This window comes from Anopheles merus, chromosome 3L, assembly GCF_017562075.2.
Source record: "Anopheles merus strain MAF chromosome 3L, AmerM5.1, whole genome shotgun sequence".
Taxonomy (NCBI): domain Eukaryota; kingdom Metazoa; phylum Arthropoda; class Insecta; order Diptera; family Culicidae; genus Anopheles; species Anopheles merus.
The window spans coordinates 29347264-29363443 of record NC_054085.1 but is presented as its reverse complement, the minus strand read 5'-3'; the positions used below and the strand labels follow the sequence as shown (position 1 = coordinate 29363443).

Below are 16180 nucleotides of genomic sequence, written 5' to 3'. Positions count from 1 at the left end.
GCCGGGGGATTATCCTACAGTCGGAGCGTAGCGTTTGCGCTCATTTAATGGTAGCTTTACCCGTTTTACCCGTTGTGCTGCGTTGCCAAGGGAACGGATTCCCCTGGGAAACGAAGGCGCACATAAGCTGGGAAGTCCTGTACACCCTCATGCATCCCGGGAAAAGAAAAAAGGGAAAGTGGAAAGTAGGCAAGATCTGTTACTTTGCATCGGCAAGGCTCCAGCGCCCCACTTGCACACACTCACTCAAGGTGGAGGTTTTAATGAGTGTAATTTCTAGTGATTCCCCCGTTCTAGTGAAAGCCCTTTCAGCCAGTGCGTGAGGGGCAGAATTGTTCCGAGAAAACGTGTGGGGTATGCACACCGAAAGAACACCGAAGGAGGTGTATAAATGAGCTAAAGCGGTTCAACTAACGGATGGATGGCGCAGAAGGAAGCCATCTAGCGGAGACAGCTGGAGGTGTAGCGCACGGGGTGAAGGAGAAGTCGTGAAAAAAGCGAGTTAAAGAAAAGGGGATAAGTAACGAAAAAAAAAAAAGGAATTTGAATATGCTTCTTTATCACACCGGTTTGCATCTCGCTCGGGCCCGAATCTTCAGAGCCACGACCTCGCAGACGGGTGCAGAAAAGAGAAGGAATCTGCTTTGAACGGGGCAGAGGTGGAGGAGGTGTAGGAGCAGAAAGCGAGGAAAAACAAGAATCTCCCGCAAACAGTGCGTAATGAGAGGGAAAGGCCGCGGAAGCCTCTTGCACACCCTGCATGAAGGAAGACGAAACGTAAACCTATCTTAATTCCGTCCCCGACGAGCGTTCGCTCCTCCGCGCAAAAGGTGGCGCAAAAGACGAACGACTTAAAACGCTCGGCACGGGTATGCCGGCATCCTTGTTGTTTTTTTTTTTTTTGTTGGCTGCGCACGGTTGAAAACACAGCGGGAAAAGCGGCGGTTGAAGAAAATCAAAAGGATACCGTTGGCAACATCGACGAGACGAGGAAGAGGAAGGAGCCAAAAAAAAAATCCCTCCCAAATGAAGAAAAGAAAGATGGTCGTCCGAGATGAGGATGAAAAAAAGGAAGAAGCAGTGGAGGGGGGGGGGTAGAGGGATGCTAGGGAAGTGGGAAAGAGTTTTCATCTCATTTACATCTTTTGGGCAGAAATAGCAAAAGTAGCGCGGCAAGTAATTGCGCTAGTAGTAGTAACACTCTCTGCTTGCTTGCTTTCCCTTTTTTTTTGGGGTTTTTTCCATTTTTTTGTTCACTGTCTTTCCGTGGGGCTGCTTCCTCGCTATGTACTTGAATTTATGTGCCGTAGTATGTGTGTGTGTATGAAGCATTGTAGCGGCGCTTTTATTACCACGGCGAATGGATCCGCGGGAATTGAGCCATGCCCATGGCGAACGCCATGGCGCCATGACGAAAGGGGTGTATTTACTTTTCATTAGCCAACACGGAACGATGCTGCTGCTCCTGCGCCTTTATCGACACGGCACGGAAGGGCCTAACGCTCGTGAGAGCGCATTTTTATCCTTTTAGAAAGCAAAAAGGAAGCAAAGACAAAAAAGGGCGAAAAGCGTTTTCTTTTTGGTTTGCTCATTTAAAATGTGTGTATAAAAGAATGTAAAAATCGAGCACACCAACACATCGAAACAAAGCGCACACCTGCCCCTGCCACGCGTACCGCGGGCACCGCGTAACAGATTGCCCAATTTTAATTCCTTCACTTTGTGTAAAACGCTGGCCGAAAAATTGATAAATCCCGGCCCGCGTCGGGGCTCGTCCTTGTGGTGGTGGTGTGTCCATGGTATGGCGTATTTTTTCCTCCCGTTTTTGTTTTGGACCAGCGGTCGCAGTTGTTGATGGTTGTCGTTTTTTTTGTTGTTTTTAATGCTCTGGCGAGCTTTATGTACAACAACCGGTTGCAGGCCGGTCTCGGAAGGGTGCACAGGAAACTCGGCAAACACATACTTTGTCCAGCCTCCTTCTGTTGGTGTGCGCACGGCCACAACAAAGAGGCGCGCGAAGCACGCGAACACCAGCCTCTCGCCAGCCCTCCCCAAGCCAGGGATAATCAAAGTGGGCGAACGGGGTCGGGTGCGTGTGTCTCAAGTGGCAGAAAAGGAAAACATCAAGCGCGAACCGAGCGCGCACGAGGGAGAAAGAGAATGGAGAGCGCGCGCGTGCTACGGCTGGCAGAACGGAACCCCTTAACATTAATCTCATTAACGGCTTCTTTACTGCTCCGCGCGTTTCACTTTCACTTGCACTGCGCTACGCTCTCGTGTCTGCCTGGATTCATTTCGCTGACGTAGCTGAACGGTTGTGTGTGTGTGTGTGGTGGTGGTGGTACCGCAGCGCAAACACTAATGAAGAGGACGAGCGCGTATAAACAAAGCGAAGAGACAGCTGGAGAGTGAGAGAGAGAGACAGAGAGAAAATCGTTCAAAGCCACATCAAAAACAAGGCTTTCCATTGCTCCCCCCCTGCTTGAAAAAACGGATCCCCCCTAAAACAAAACAAAAAAGGATAATGCAAAAGAAGAACGACGCTTCGCTTCACACCAATACACAGGTAGTTGCAGGATAGCTGCGGGTGTGTGTGTGCGTGCGTGAGCAAGTCATTAAAATTAAATGGCTGCCACTCGGGGTGGAATGCGCGCGCCCGCGCAATTTTTTGTTTTCCCCAATTCTCGTACCGTTGGACGCGTTTTCCGTTGTTTTTACCCTTCTGGATGCGCCTTGCGTTTTTTTGTTGCTTTTTTATATAATCGTGAGCTCATTTTTAGCTGCGATAGGGTTTCAAAGGGTCCACTGCTCTGTATCCTCGTTTTGTGCAGCATTTACATACACTCCTTTTTCCCCTTTCTGTTTCCCCCCCAGCGGGCTTTGTGCCGTTGCGTTGGTGTGTTTTAAAAGCAATAATAATGAGGGAATTTTTGATTACATCGAGCACGACGACGCTGTACGGTAGCGCAAAACCTGTGTGTGTAACTGTTTTAGTTTTGAAAAACACCAAAAAGAAGCCTTTCGCGCTCACACTGTGCTCCTTCCTTTCCCGCTCGGTTGTGTTGCCTTTTATTGTCCTGTTATTCCCCGGCTAAAGGTAGTAACAGGGGCTTCCCGGTCTTTTTTTTTGCACTCCTTTCATCCACTCCTTTGTTTTTGCAACTCACACTTTCACTTTCACATTTCTTCTTCTTTCACATCAAATAATACCATCCCACTTCCACACACCAGAGTCGGGGGTCGTTGTTGTGTATTGTTATAGAATACGTTTTATTTCGGTTTTTGTTCACTGCTAAAATTCATTTAATTTTGCACATTATTTTTGCACATCTCTTTTAACACCTTTTGTTCGTTGCTCTTCTCCGTATCTCATTTGTTTCATGTGTGTTTACGTGTGTTTTATTCCTGTTATTCCCATTTTTTTCCTGCAGTGCTGGTTTTTCTTGAGGTAGTTACAATTTCTTCATTTTGAGTTTTGCATAAGTTCGTAAAGGTTTAGTGTACTTTTAAATTGGCTTACACATTAAACACTGTTTAGGGGGGTTTATCAAGAATTGTTTTTGTTTCTTTTTCTAGAGCAAAAATTTGTACTATGGTCGTAGGAGTTTTCCTATGTCAAATCTTCTTTTGCATTCCATTTTTGTTGGTGCATCATCTGTGTATGTTTTCTATTATCTGATGCTTCTGTTCCGACAACGACAATGTTTGTAACAGTTTCGTACACTTTCATCTTTTCAAGAATATCGCTAACCAACATCTAATCTTACACGACGGGGTACACATTTATAAATGTATTGGAACACTTTTTGCAATCGGCTCCTTTTGTTTCTTCTGTTTTGTTTTTGTTTTTGTGCTACGATAAAGGTTGTTATCTTTTGTTTGGATGGTTTATTGTACATTTATTTATAATTGTTAAATATATCTAATTTTTTGTTTTCTTTTGGGATTTCAACTAATTGATAGCTTCTTCGCCTAATTGGTTTAAAAGAAAAAGGAAGAGCTTATGCTAAATTTTGATTCTAAATAAATGAAACAGCAACAGAAGTGGGTTAGAACATTGCACCTTTTGTTTATATATACTAACATGCACCTTCCCGTTCATTCGAATCATCTTTAAGTGACTGCTCATTAGGAGGGACACAGGTTTCATTTATTTGGCCTTATTACCTTATTACATTATCTAGTTGTGCGCGTGTGCGGCATTACCTTGCCCATCCACGCGCTATTAAACATTAACAATTATATAGTCGGATTCCACTGGTGGAACTCTACCAAACATCGAGCATTTAAATTGTACCATCATGTTTAATGTGTGTCTGATTTGTGGGTGTGTGTGTGTGTGTATTTTGACTATTTTGTTGACCACTGACACATATTTGTAAAGGGAATTTAAAATTTGGCTTAACTATTTACAGCTGAGCGATATTCCCCTTTGAACTGTTTTTTGTTTTTCTCTTTGAAAAGTTAGGTTACGTTTGATGGATTGAATTGAAGAAAGCATAACTGTTGTGTGCGTGTGTGTTTCAGGGACTCATTTTTCCTACTCAACTTTTCTCAGCAGGATCTGTAGACCGTTTTAGGCCTTACGTTACCTGCCACGAAAACCCCCGGATTGTGTCCAGTATTGCAGCATGACAGCACACAACGACACCAGCAGCAAACTGCTCGTACCAACCAAATGTCCTACCAAATCTGTGCATGCTCTGTCTTTGGCCGTGTGTCTTTGGTCCAGTTTAAATGCATGTAATTATTTACACCACCAGATGAGAAGCAAATGGCAGCAACACACAACGACGAAAGAAACAAGAAAGAAAAAGGAACTCAAGGACAAAGGGGCCCTTTGCATCTTCTCTCGGGAGATTGTAAAAACGTTTGTGCCAACCCGGGGCATTGTGATGCGGGCGAGACGCAGTGGATTGCTTTATGGTTTATTTTGTCGATATTTATGGCCACACAATTGGAGCGATGCGGAGTGACTCACAGAGGGAGGACTGCACTAGGGCTAGGGGTTTTGGGCCAGGTTTGCAAATAAAACCGCTCGCCCCCGGAGCGGTTTGGTCGATTGGTCGAACAGTTTGGGATGATTGGCCTTGGTTGGTGAACGATTTTGCAAACGCTGTTGTCTGTGTTGCAGACACTCATTCTGCTACAATGTTCAAGGAACTGCCTCATGTCCCTGAAATGGGAAATCAGTGTTTCTTCCGAATGCATATTGGGCCTTTAGGATGGAAACTTTACAAAGAGAGGAGCAGTAAAGAGAGAGAGAGAGAGAGAGAGAGAGAGAGAGAGAGAGAGAGAGAGAGAGAGAGAGAGAGAGAGAGAGAAAGGAAACAAATCAATCAGAGCCATTATTAACCTTTATCAACATGTTTCTTCCACCTATCGACCTATTAATAGGATCAATTGCTATCCCTGTGAAGACATGAACTTCCAGGATCATGCTTTAATTGCATTCAATCCTTCCCCAAAAATGTCAGTCTTCTGTCTTCCTGAGGCTCACATAAACACAAAAAACGCGTGGTGTAAATTACGCCTTTTCGGGTGCTGCCTTCCTAATTCACACCCTTATCAAGAAATCATCACAATAAACCCTTTTCATCCAGTACGAGGGGTTAACATATTTGCACTGACCAAAAAACAACCCTTTGTGAGTCCCTTTTTTTTCTTCTTTTGGCTACGCTTGTCCGAACGTCCGGCAATCGGACCGACGGGCGGCAAATCCACAGCAAATTGTTATTTTATTGAATGAAAATCACTACACACACTGAAAGGGATCTCGAAACCTCCGGACAGTCCCTCAGAGCTCCACTCGAACGCTTTTGCCGCCGGAAAATCCCCCTGGGGGAAGGAAACACGGTTAGGTCAAGCGGGGTGTGTGTATGTAAAACATGTCTCCCTAATCGACCCACAATCTCCCACCATCGGGTGTGAGGAATTTATGGGCTTTTCTAACACCGTGCAGGAAACCCTTTTTTTGCCTGTCACGGGAAGGAGAGCGTCCCGGCTGGCAGTGGAATTTAGGAAGGTTAGGAAGTTGAGCATCATGTTACACTTGTAGGCTTTTCCTTCCCTGCTCGGGTGGCAGTTGATGAGGTGGAAAGAAGTGGGTTTACTTTTTTTTAAATTCTGGTGAGGGGGAAGAAACAGAACGAAGGTGAACACAATCGAAGACAACTGTTGAGCCCTTTCGAAGCGAGGTGTGAGTTGTGTACAAATGATAAAAATACGACCCAAACGAACAACGAACTGAAGAGACTTTTTTGCACACCTAAATACTAAAATTAAAAAAAAAGAAATTAATAAAAAAAACAAACACAAAAGTAGTTTCATGTTTTCACGTTTTCAGTGTTGGCGCAATTTCATGTATTTTTTCGTTGTTGTTTTGCATGAAAAAGCGTTTAAATATGTTTTATTTTCAAAATAAAGAAAAATAATATTAATAGATAACCGCACCATTTGTTGTTTGCTGGAGTTCAGCCAAAAACACGACCTTACTACAAACGAAAAATAACTAAAAAAAAAATACACCCCTCCTACTTACGGAACTAAAAAGACCTTTTGCCTCTTAACACTGCGCCAGTCGCAACTTAAGCGTTACCCGTCAAACTCCCCTCCCCGTACAAAATTAGAAGCTATAACTAAAACTTAAAAACGAATTTTGATTTTTGTTTGCTACCTTGCGTTTGCGTGTGTGTGTGTTTTTTTGTTGCAATTTTCCTAATTTTCCCGTTCCCACAAATTGGCGAAAAAAAGGTGGACTTTTGGCACAACTGTGCAAACCGCGTTTGCTGTTTTGAGAGTTTTGTTTTTTGTCCAATTCCCTTCATTCAATCCATTCAATCCAAACCCAACAACGAAAACGATCCCAGATCGATCCTCGCGATCTTCTTCGACTCCCTGCCACACCAGTTTTAGCGGATGGCGTTCGTTTTTATCAAAAAAATGTGATTATGGAACCAATTTTGTTGTGATGTGTTAAATGGGGAGTTTCCTTCCATTCGTTTTGTATTATCCTTACACTTTGTTTTGATTTTTTTTACTTTGTTTTTTTTTGTTTTGCTTCACTTTTCTTTTTCTTTTACTTTATCGCGAACTATTGAGGAGGAACTTTTTATACCAAAAGCAAACCGCAAACGACCTGTACAGTGGCGCTGTGCCCCGGTTTCCCCATTTTCACGGCGGGGCAAGCGCCACTGCGGTCCGGCTTGACCGAAACGAAACTAATGAGCAATGCGTATGAGTGTGTGTGTGTGTGTGTGCGTTTCTTTTTTCTTCTCTTGGGTGTATATGTGTATGTATATTGTTAGCAAAAAATTAACCAAAAAGTGTGTCCGCTTAAGTTAAGAGCGTATTAGATTTGCTTCAAGCTTCCCCTTTGCAACGTTTTTGGAGTGTGTTTGACTTGATTTGGGATGTTCTTTGTTTTTTTTTAATTGTTGTAAAATCCTTTGAGCAAGCGAGAAAGTGAGAGAGATAAAGAGAGATGTGAAAGGGAGGATGTGTGAAAAGAACAGTGAAAGGATAACGTGTTAAAATTACTTTGTACATCGAGATTTCAAAGGCTCATACATTGATATATTATATACAACTTCGAGAAGTGGTTCAGTTTCAGGAAGAAGTCCTTTCGCCCCCTTTTCTCTCTCTCTTCCTATCTCTCTTTCTTCCTCTCTCTCTCTCTATGCAAAACACACATATTCTTCTCTAAGATGTGTATGTGTGTGTGTGTATTTTTTTGATAAATTCTCCTAATAATAACCGTGCGTATCATCGTACTCCAACACGCGTAAGTGTGTGACTCTTCTTAATAGTAACTCTTTAGTTTAGTTAATAGATTGGCATCTTGAGGTGTGTGTTTGTATGTGTGTGTGTGTGAGGATAGTGTTTTACGTTTTGTTTTGTTTTTTTGGTTATGCTTCCCTGCTGTGCTCCGCCTTACAGCTCCATCCGGTGGCGTTGCCGTTCTGCTGCTGCAGCAGCTGCTGGCGCTGCTTGAGGTAGAGTGTCGCCGCATCGTCCAGCTCGTCCAGCTCCTCCATCGAGACGGGCGAGCGGGGCGAATGCATGCTCAGATCTTCCGGTTCCGTCTGCTCCGGCAGCTCGCTCTTGATGTGCACGATCTGCTGCGGCGTGCGGGACCGGCTGGTGGCGCGCAGATCCATCGCCGAGGCCGCGTCCGCCTTCGCCCCATCGCCCGCCGGCAGCGGGCCGAAGCTGAGCGGCAGCGTTAGGCCGGGGAACTTTTGGTGCAGCAGCATGCCGGGCGGGGTCGGTATCTTCGTCAGCCGGTCGAGCGACAGGTCGCTCGATTCGGACCCGCCGCACACGGACTTGGCGTGATCGGACAGCTGGTCGCCGCTCGCCGCCGGGCTGACCGCGGGCGTCGGCGGGCTCGGCAGGCCGCACTTGTGGTGCAGCAGATGGTGCCGCCGCCGGTAGCTCGAGTTGCACCTATCACAGTGGAACGGTTTCTGGCCGCTGTGGCTGAGCATGTGCGCCTTCAGCTGGTTCGAGTCGCTGAACTTCTGGTCGCACATCTCGCACTCGTACGGCTTCTCGCCGGTGTGCACCCGCAGATGCCGGCGCAGGTTCGCCACCTGCACGAACTGCCGGTCGCAGTGCGTGCACGAGTACGGCTTTTCGCCCGTGTGCAGCCGCATGTGCGTCTTGAGATGGTGGTCGCGCGTGAACCGCTTGTGGCACTCCGGGCACTCGAACGGCTTTTCGCCCGTGTGCGTCCGCTCGTGGTTCTGCAGCACGTGCTTGTAGCCGAACGAGCGGCTGCAGATCTTGCAGGTGAACACCTTGTCGCGCGACGGATCCCGCGACGCCACCGACGAGCAGGAGGTGGAGGAGGAGGAGTTGTTGATGCCGGCGGCGGCACCGGCCGCCCCGGTCGTGGTGGTGATCGTCGCCGGCAGCTCGACGCTCCCGTTCGACTGCGGGGACGAGCCGGAGGTCGGGGGCGAGATCGGCCCGGGGCTGACCGGGATGTCGACCGGCATCGAGAGGTGGTGCGAATGGCTCGGCGACCGCATCAGATGCTGCAGATGGTGGTGATGGTGTTGGTGCTGGTGGTGTTGGGTCGCCGCCGCAGACAATTCCTTGCGCAACGAGGCCTGGTGCTTGCGCTTGGTCAGCTTCTTCGTCTGCGGCACAATCTCCGAGGTGGTGGACACGATGTGATTGTTGTTTGTGCTGCTGCTGTTGTTGTTGTTGTTGTTGGCGGCGGCGACACTCAGCTTGAGGGATTTGGAGCTCTTGTGGCTGAGGGCGGGCGAGATCGGGCTCTGGGGCGGCGGTGGGCTGCTGTTGTTGCTGGTCGGCGTCGGTGGTGCCCACGCACCGAACAGGGCGGCATGCGGGGGGAACAGGCCGGTGGCGAGCGATGCCCGCAGGGACATGGGCAGACCGGCGGCCATTAGGGCGGCGGCCGTCTGGTTGGCGGCGAGCAGCTGGGGCGCGAGCATGCCCATGGCGGAGGCGGTCGCCGGGTGGAACCCACCGTACAGGGAGGGCGTGTGCTGGAAGCTCATGGCGAGATGGTGCTGCTGGCGCTGGCCGGTGAGCGGCGGCGATACCGACAGGCTGCGCTCCTCGTCACGGTTCATACCTTGCAACGTACGGACGGCGTCTAATCCTGAGCACAAGGAGAAGGAAGAGAGATATCCTGTTAGTCTACATGGTTACTCTTGGGGATTCTTGTGGGAGTTATTTTTGAAGGGTTGAAGTTGGGTAAAAACAGAGCATTAGAACTTCTGACGCACTTTCGACTAACTTGTCCAAAAAAGGATATCAAAGGGCTATTTAAGAACGCCACCATTCATCAAGTGTCAGACGCCGCCATTCGCAATAAGAGCTATTCTAAACCACTAAAAACGCACAGACCAGGCTCTAAAAATAGCTCAATGACGACACGCGAGTCATGAACGGTTATTCCTAGACCCGAGAAGAAGGCACACACAAATAAAAACCCGGCAAAATGAACGCAAAAGCCGGCTCCATGTGAGCAACAAAACCTTCCCTCCCTTGTCGTGGCGCATCCTTTGAAGCGTACAAAACACATTCTTCGCGCTCTTTCTCGCTCTCTTGCTCTCGTGTTAAAAGCAACGAGTTGCCTTTAACTCGTACGATATCCTCACACTCACACCCCACAAAAGGGGCATTCCGCACACATCGTAGTGTGTATATCGCTTCCACCAGGATTCCACCTTCGTGTGTTCGTGTGCAAGGAGGAGGCCCGGGGGAAAAAAGGGGAGCAAAACAAAGCCCTTCCGCTGCGCATTGCCGTCCCTGCTCGAGAGCTGCTGGTTCGTCCTTGCGGCGAGACGGTTTGAATGGGTTTTTGGTCCTGCCAAGGGGGGGTCGCGTGCGCGCGTGTGTGTTTCGGTGTGTGGCTTGTTGCTCTGGCAACGCCACACATCTGCCCACTGAGGTAGAGGCACGCACGCACACACACGAGTAACGAAGGAAGGAAGGATTCCCATTCCCAGTAGGCGCTTCCATCGTGTGTGTGTTTTGGCGCGCTGAATTCTGGGTGGCGCTCACACACTCATATCCTCTGGCGTGTTGGTGAGCTTAATCCTTTATTTATGCTTGCCTTCCTTTTCTAACTGACACGCACACACACTAGTACCGATGGGGGGATGGGAGTGTTGTATTGATTGTTTACGTTACTGCGAAAGGGGGGAGTCTTTGTTTGTGTTTCGCTTTCATTCGTCAAAATTAGAAGGTGCCACCTTGGCATTGCACCGTTTGCCATTGCGATTAGGAGCGTGTTCTATTGGGGTCCGTTTTTTTGTTGCTCTCTCTCTCCTAGTGAAAGAGTTCTGCAGCCTTTTGGAAACCCTTTCAAATGTTGCTGTTTTTTTTTTTTGGATGTGGATATTGGGATTTTAGCCTGCAGGAGGATTGTTTTCTCTACTTCCTCGTGTTTGTTTGTATGAAACGTTCGCGCGCGCGTGCCGCTGCTTGATTGAGTTTCCTGTTTTCTCATTTAGGACGGGATCAGGAAGTGAAATTAATTCCTGTTTACATTTCGCATGTTACAGCCGCAAACACAACCGAACCCACACGAGGATTTTGTGTGTGTGTGGGTGTTTATTTGTCATTTCGGGGGGTTTTTTGAGTGGAAGTTGTGTGCTTTATTACATTTATGATCGAGAAGCAATATTGGCAGGAAGAGGTTGCAATGCCGTCGGTGTTTGCAAAAAACAGCATTTTTTTAGTCAATATTAATATAAAGTATAAAAATTATATTTAAAAAAGTGATTTGATGAGTAATTCAAAATCTCAAAATTAATTGCAAATAATTCCTTTTTCTGCTGACCTTCACTTTGGACCACTTACAAAATAACGGAACTCTGCTTTGCCAAGATATTCTTCCTGCCATTGCGTCTGAAGTTCGAAGCATAATAATTTAAGCAAAATGTGTCTCAAATACTACCCATCTCCACGGGGAGGTAATATTTCTGCCACATCTGGCCTTAAAAGTGTTGCTGTTAGCAATAATCTAAACCCCGAAGAAAAAGCAAGAAAGAAGCAAGGACCTTCTCCACTTCTCCGTATCTTTCCCAGCGCTCTTTCCGCATAGCGCAAAGCGAGTGTGTCCTCGAAGTGTGAATGAAAAGTGAAAGTATCTTTCGGCTGGCCTTAACCGTGTGGCCCTTATGTACTACATAAAAGTCCCCCGTGAACGAGACCTTGCTGTGTACTGCGCATGCAGTCGACGACTACGACGACGACCACAGAGCGTCCCCGGTGTTGTGTGATAAGAAAGCGCTCAAATAACAAAAAAGAAAAGAAAAGGGGTTTGGAATGGGAGCGTGGCGCACGAGACGCGCCGAAGTTTCACTTTCATTCCAACCCGCCGCTTTAGACGCTCTTTAAATTGAATCAATTAATGCAATAAGCTAACCCTTCGTGCGGGTGTGTGTGTGTTTCTTGGTGGACGAGATGGTTCAAGAAGATATGGTGCGTTTATTTTAATCGACGACTGCTTACCTCTTGCTGTTTGAGCGTCCTGCAGAAGCGACAAAGCCATTACTGCCTTGTCACTTGCTAGGTCCGTAGTTGCTCCGTTGCCGGTGTATGTTTCCGTGGCAAGCGGTTGGCAGCAGGGTTCAGTTGCGCTTCCCGCAGTGGAGAGGTTGCTCAGGTGTTGTTCTATCACCGCTATCACCGAATGTTGGAAGTGTAATTCCACACAAACACTCACAAAAATACACTGAAATGGTGTTTTTCACCACACTACAAGTCGCTGACACTTGTATGCCACCGAAGGAAGGGTTCCAACCCAACCCTTAATGCTTACGAGGTCACTTGCGCACCAGGGCCAGTCACTTGCGGAAGAAGTCACGCTCGTTTAAAATGTTTGCAAAGAACTAGGCTCATTCGAGCTATCAACAATAACGACACAAAATCACTGAAAATTCGTGTTTAATATCAGCACTGCTGCTTTAAACGCTTCGCCCGGGCTAGTGGTTTGTTCTCATAATTCGTTCACGACGCTCGTTTTGCACATCTTTCACCACTGTTCACACTTGCTGGATAAGGCTACACTAAGAACACAGCAGCACGCACGATATATAACGCGAAAATGTTTGCACGTAATGTATTTGCACTAGAAGCCTTCTCTTGCAGTCTATGCGAGACTTGGCAGGCTTTGCTTGTTTGTTGCCGGCTTTGCGACCGAATTCGTGAATGGACACCGAACGACTGACGGTGACGACCGCGCTCTGGAGTGCGCTTTACGCGCGGGAGCACGCCGGAATGTGCGAAGAAGAATGCGGGCAGGGCGGCGAAGCGGCGAGGGGTTGCTTTCACTGGCGAACTGGTTTTTGGCCAGCCGCACGGTAATAAAAAGGATGCAAAGCCGAGCAAAAGCGATGGGTAAGGCGGCGGCGCCGTGGCTGTTTCGTGTGCTGTTTGCTGCGCTAGCGAACCTCGCAAAAACGGCACATCCGTCGGCTTTGAGTGGCGGCACGCGAGTGATCTTTGAAAAATAATAGAAATCAGAACGTAAGGGAAAACTCGGTCGGTGTGCCGTGCGTACAGGGGTAGTGGAATATGCACCGCACGCACACACGCGCACGCGGTACTAGGGATGTCGTTTTTACGCACCCCCGAACGTGTTGGACCGCGGTCACCGGTAGGCCCCGGTGGTGTTCTGGTGCGCTCTCTTTCCTACCACACTGACGGCAGCGGAGCGCAGTATGCGTTGGTCTCTTTCGCGTGTACAGACAGCAAAGATTTGGTGTAGTTTCATCTCTGTCGCTTTGAGGCAAGCTTTACCATTTCGTTCCCTTTCCTACACACATTCAAACAAAGCCGCACGAGTGTGTGCGTGTGTTCCAATTGTCGAAACGAAATTCCAAAAACGACCGTAAGAGATAGAGAGAGAAGGGGTACCATACACGAGCAAACAAAAACGAATTTCGTAGCAATGCTCTCCTTTTCCCCTTACAACTTGTTTTTTTTTTACGTAATTCAAAGCGTGCTCGATCCCTCTCTAATTCTTGCTCTCTTGCTCGCTCTTTGTTGGGTGCGTAATGGACGGGTTTGTTTGACTGATCCGTTTTCCCCTTTTGCTTTTGCTGACCTAGCACAACATTCTGGTCCTTCGTGCGCGAATGTGTTTGTGCGGTTGCGAGAGAGCCGCTGCTTTAAAAAGCATCCGAGAGAGAAAGAGAGAATGCGTGTCTTTCCGCTCATCTTTTTTAACAGCTCAGCTTGTCCCTTTGATGGATCGTTTTGCTGCTGTTGCTGCTGGCTTTTAAGGTAACCTTCTACTCGCGTCTGATCCTTTTGCTGGAACAGAGGCCGTTTTCACTCCCGGAAACCGGATTCTTCCCCTATCGCACTAACACTTCCAATGCTCACGACGGCGTCAAAAGGGGAAAAAAGGCTTCCTGCGAAACGGTTGCATAAAAACGACGCACACAACTCCGGTTGTCTCGTTTTGACACGCTGTCGCCACTACTGCCATCACACGATGTCCGGTGCGTGTAAGCCTTCACGCACTTTTATCCCCACTCTGTTGTGTGAACTGAGGCGGCAACTAGGCTCCATGTTTTAATCTTCACATTCAACAAACCCCCCCGCGAATTTCTGGCAGTGTTCTTGCTTTCGGGAGTTCGCTCTCAATCTGCAATCTGCAAGAAAGGGACAGAACAAAAAAGAGGCTCCCACGTCCCCGAAAGTCCCATCCAGGCAGTATTCAAATTTTTAATTGCTCACGTTCATCCTTGGCGGCCTTTTTCGCATTCGGGAGAAGGACACACACACACATACGGTAACTGGAAGCTCTGAACACGCTGGCCAGTGTTACCTGAACACGTCGATCCTCGTTTTGGAGATGCGATCGTTATTGATGGGCAAGGAAACGATTGAGTTTGTGCCTTTTGGACGATTGAGCTACTTTGGTGACGCTTTAGGTTACGGCAAGGTTACGTCAACGTTGGGGTAGGAAAGGGAAAGATACTCCCAACTGGAAACTGGAACCGACTGCCCTCCCCGCGATCGATCTACGGGAGTTATTGAAATCGTTCGCTCTTGTATAACGTCGTACGGACAAACGTAGGTCACAATAACTCGATATCAAAGCACGCATCTTCAATGTCCCATAACATGTTCCGTACACGGTTTGGACGTTTAATTGCAAACCACTCATGGAGCGGCGAGCGATGATGGATTCGTCGATTTCAGATATCTTGAAGGGTGGGTTTTATGCAACCTGCTTATCCAGCCACGATCCAAAGCGGGATGACCCTCGAGGGTCACAGACACGAACAAACAAAGAGAAACGAAACTGTCATAAGCTACTGGGAACTGGTTCGGCGTTTGCTAATGAAACGTACCAAAACCCTTCAGGCAAGGCCAGGGTTTACCACATAACCGTTCGCAAACTAGTTCCGGCTGGCCTTCGCGTAAGATGTTCTGGAACTTTACATCCAGTCCGGTTTCTTTGTGATGTTGAAGTTTGCGTTGGAAGTTCGTTATGGAGAAAACGATCGTTACTCACCGACCATCATGTTGCTGAAACATCTTACATCTCAACCCTTTTCCCAAGTGTACATTTTGAATGTCTCAAGACGCCTCGTAAATGGCGAAAAGCAGCTCAATAATCCCTAGGCATGAGACATCGATCACTAGATCATTCGTTACCGAGCGATCTGTACTTACCGAAGCACTTTTCCCCTCAGATCAAACACCATAACCCTTTTGCCAGCTTGCTTAAAACGTACTTTGAATATCTAAAGACTTACCGCAACATGGCGAAGAACCGGTTCAGTAACAGCAAGTACCCTGGAGTAGGCAGCAAAAACACCACCAGGCAACAATGATACCCGCGAACATCCTATAATGCTCTCCGCCTAATCCTAATCCTATCGCCGGGATTCCGCAGGGTCTCAAAAACCGAACCGAAAGGGTGTTTTGTTTTGGCAAAACAAACATAATCTGCCCAGCAACCCCGTACCGCCAGTGCCGACATACTTGCCGCTAAAGGACAGTAGAATTTACCAGTGGAGACACCCCTAAGGTTCCTCCCATACGTGTTTTTTTTTTGTTGGGCCTTGAGACCTACAGCTTCTTTCCTTCATTAGCAGAGCGTCTGTGGAACCTACAGACGTTCGTTTATACCCGTGTGTGTGGTACAACAGAATCCAGCAATCGCTACCTTCGTATTGACCCTTTTACTTCGATCTAGAACAGCGGTCACAATCGGGGGGTCTCCTCCGAGCACCGATCACTTGCACGAGGAGGAGGAGGGAGTGTTTGTTTTGGGTTGGGTGTTTGTGTTTCGTGCTGTTTGCTAATTTAATTTTACGACCCCTTTCGGCTGCGCTGAATCGCACATCGTACCGGTTGAGCTTTGTTTGCAAAGTTCGTAATGATGTTTTCGCCTGTCTGCGCGCGAAGGAGTTGACCCAATGAACCGCCCCCGGGTTGTGAATTTGGCGCGCGGGTAGACATTTTACCGATGCCGAAAAAAAAAAAAAATGAGGGCAGTCCCAGCGTCACGCAGGTAGTTCCTGCTCACAGGAACCTCCATTACATGAATGTTTTCGTCAAATGTCATTTAAAGTTAGGCAAGCAGCAGCGGGCTTTCTGCTGGCTGGATTGGATGCTGGTTAATTGAACTGCTTGTTTGTTTGTTTTCAATGCTACAGGTCAAAAGAAG

The 16180-nt window shown here is 47.7% G+C and overlaps 1 protein-coding gene across 1 annotated transcript; it reads right to left on the bottom strand.

Annotated features, from left to right (window-relative positions):
- Positions 1 to 3381: 3381 nt before the first annotated feature.
- On the bottom strand, positions 3382 to 12973 carry LOC121599671 (protein krueppel). The gene is made up of 2 exons (XM_041927656.1): positions 12001 to 12973; positions 3382 to 9637 (listed from the first exon to the last, which is right to left on the bottom strand). The coding sequence occupies exons 1-2, from the start codon at positions 12038 to 12040 to the stop codon at positions 7908 to 7910; spliced, it is 1770 nt and encodes a 589-aa protein (XP_041783590.1). The 5' UTR covers positions 12041 to 12973; the 3' UTR covers positions 3382 to 7907.
- Between the last annotated feature and the right edge of the window lie 3207 nt (positions 12974 to 16180).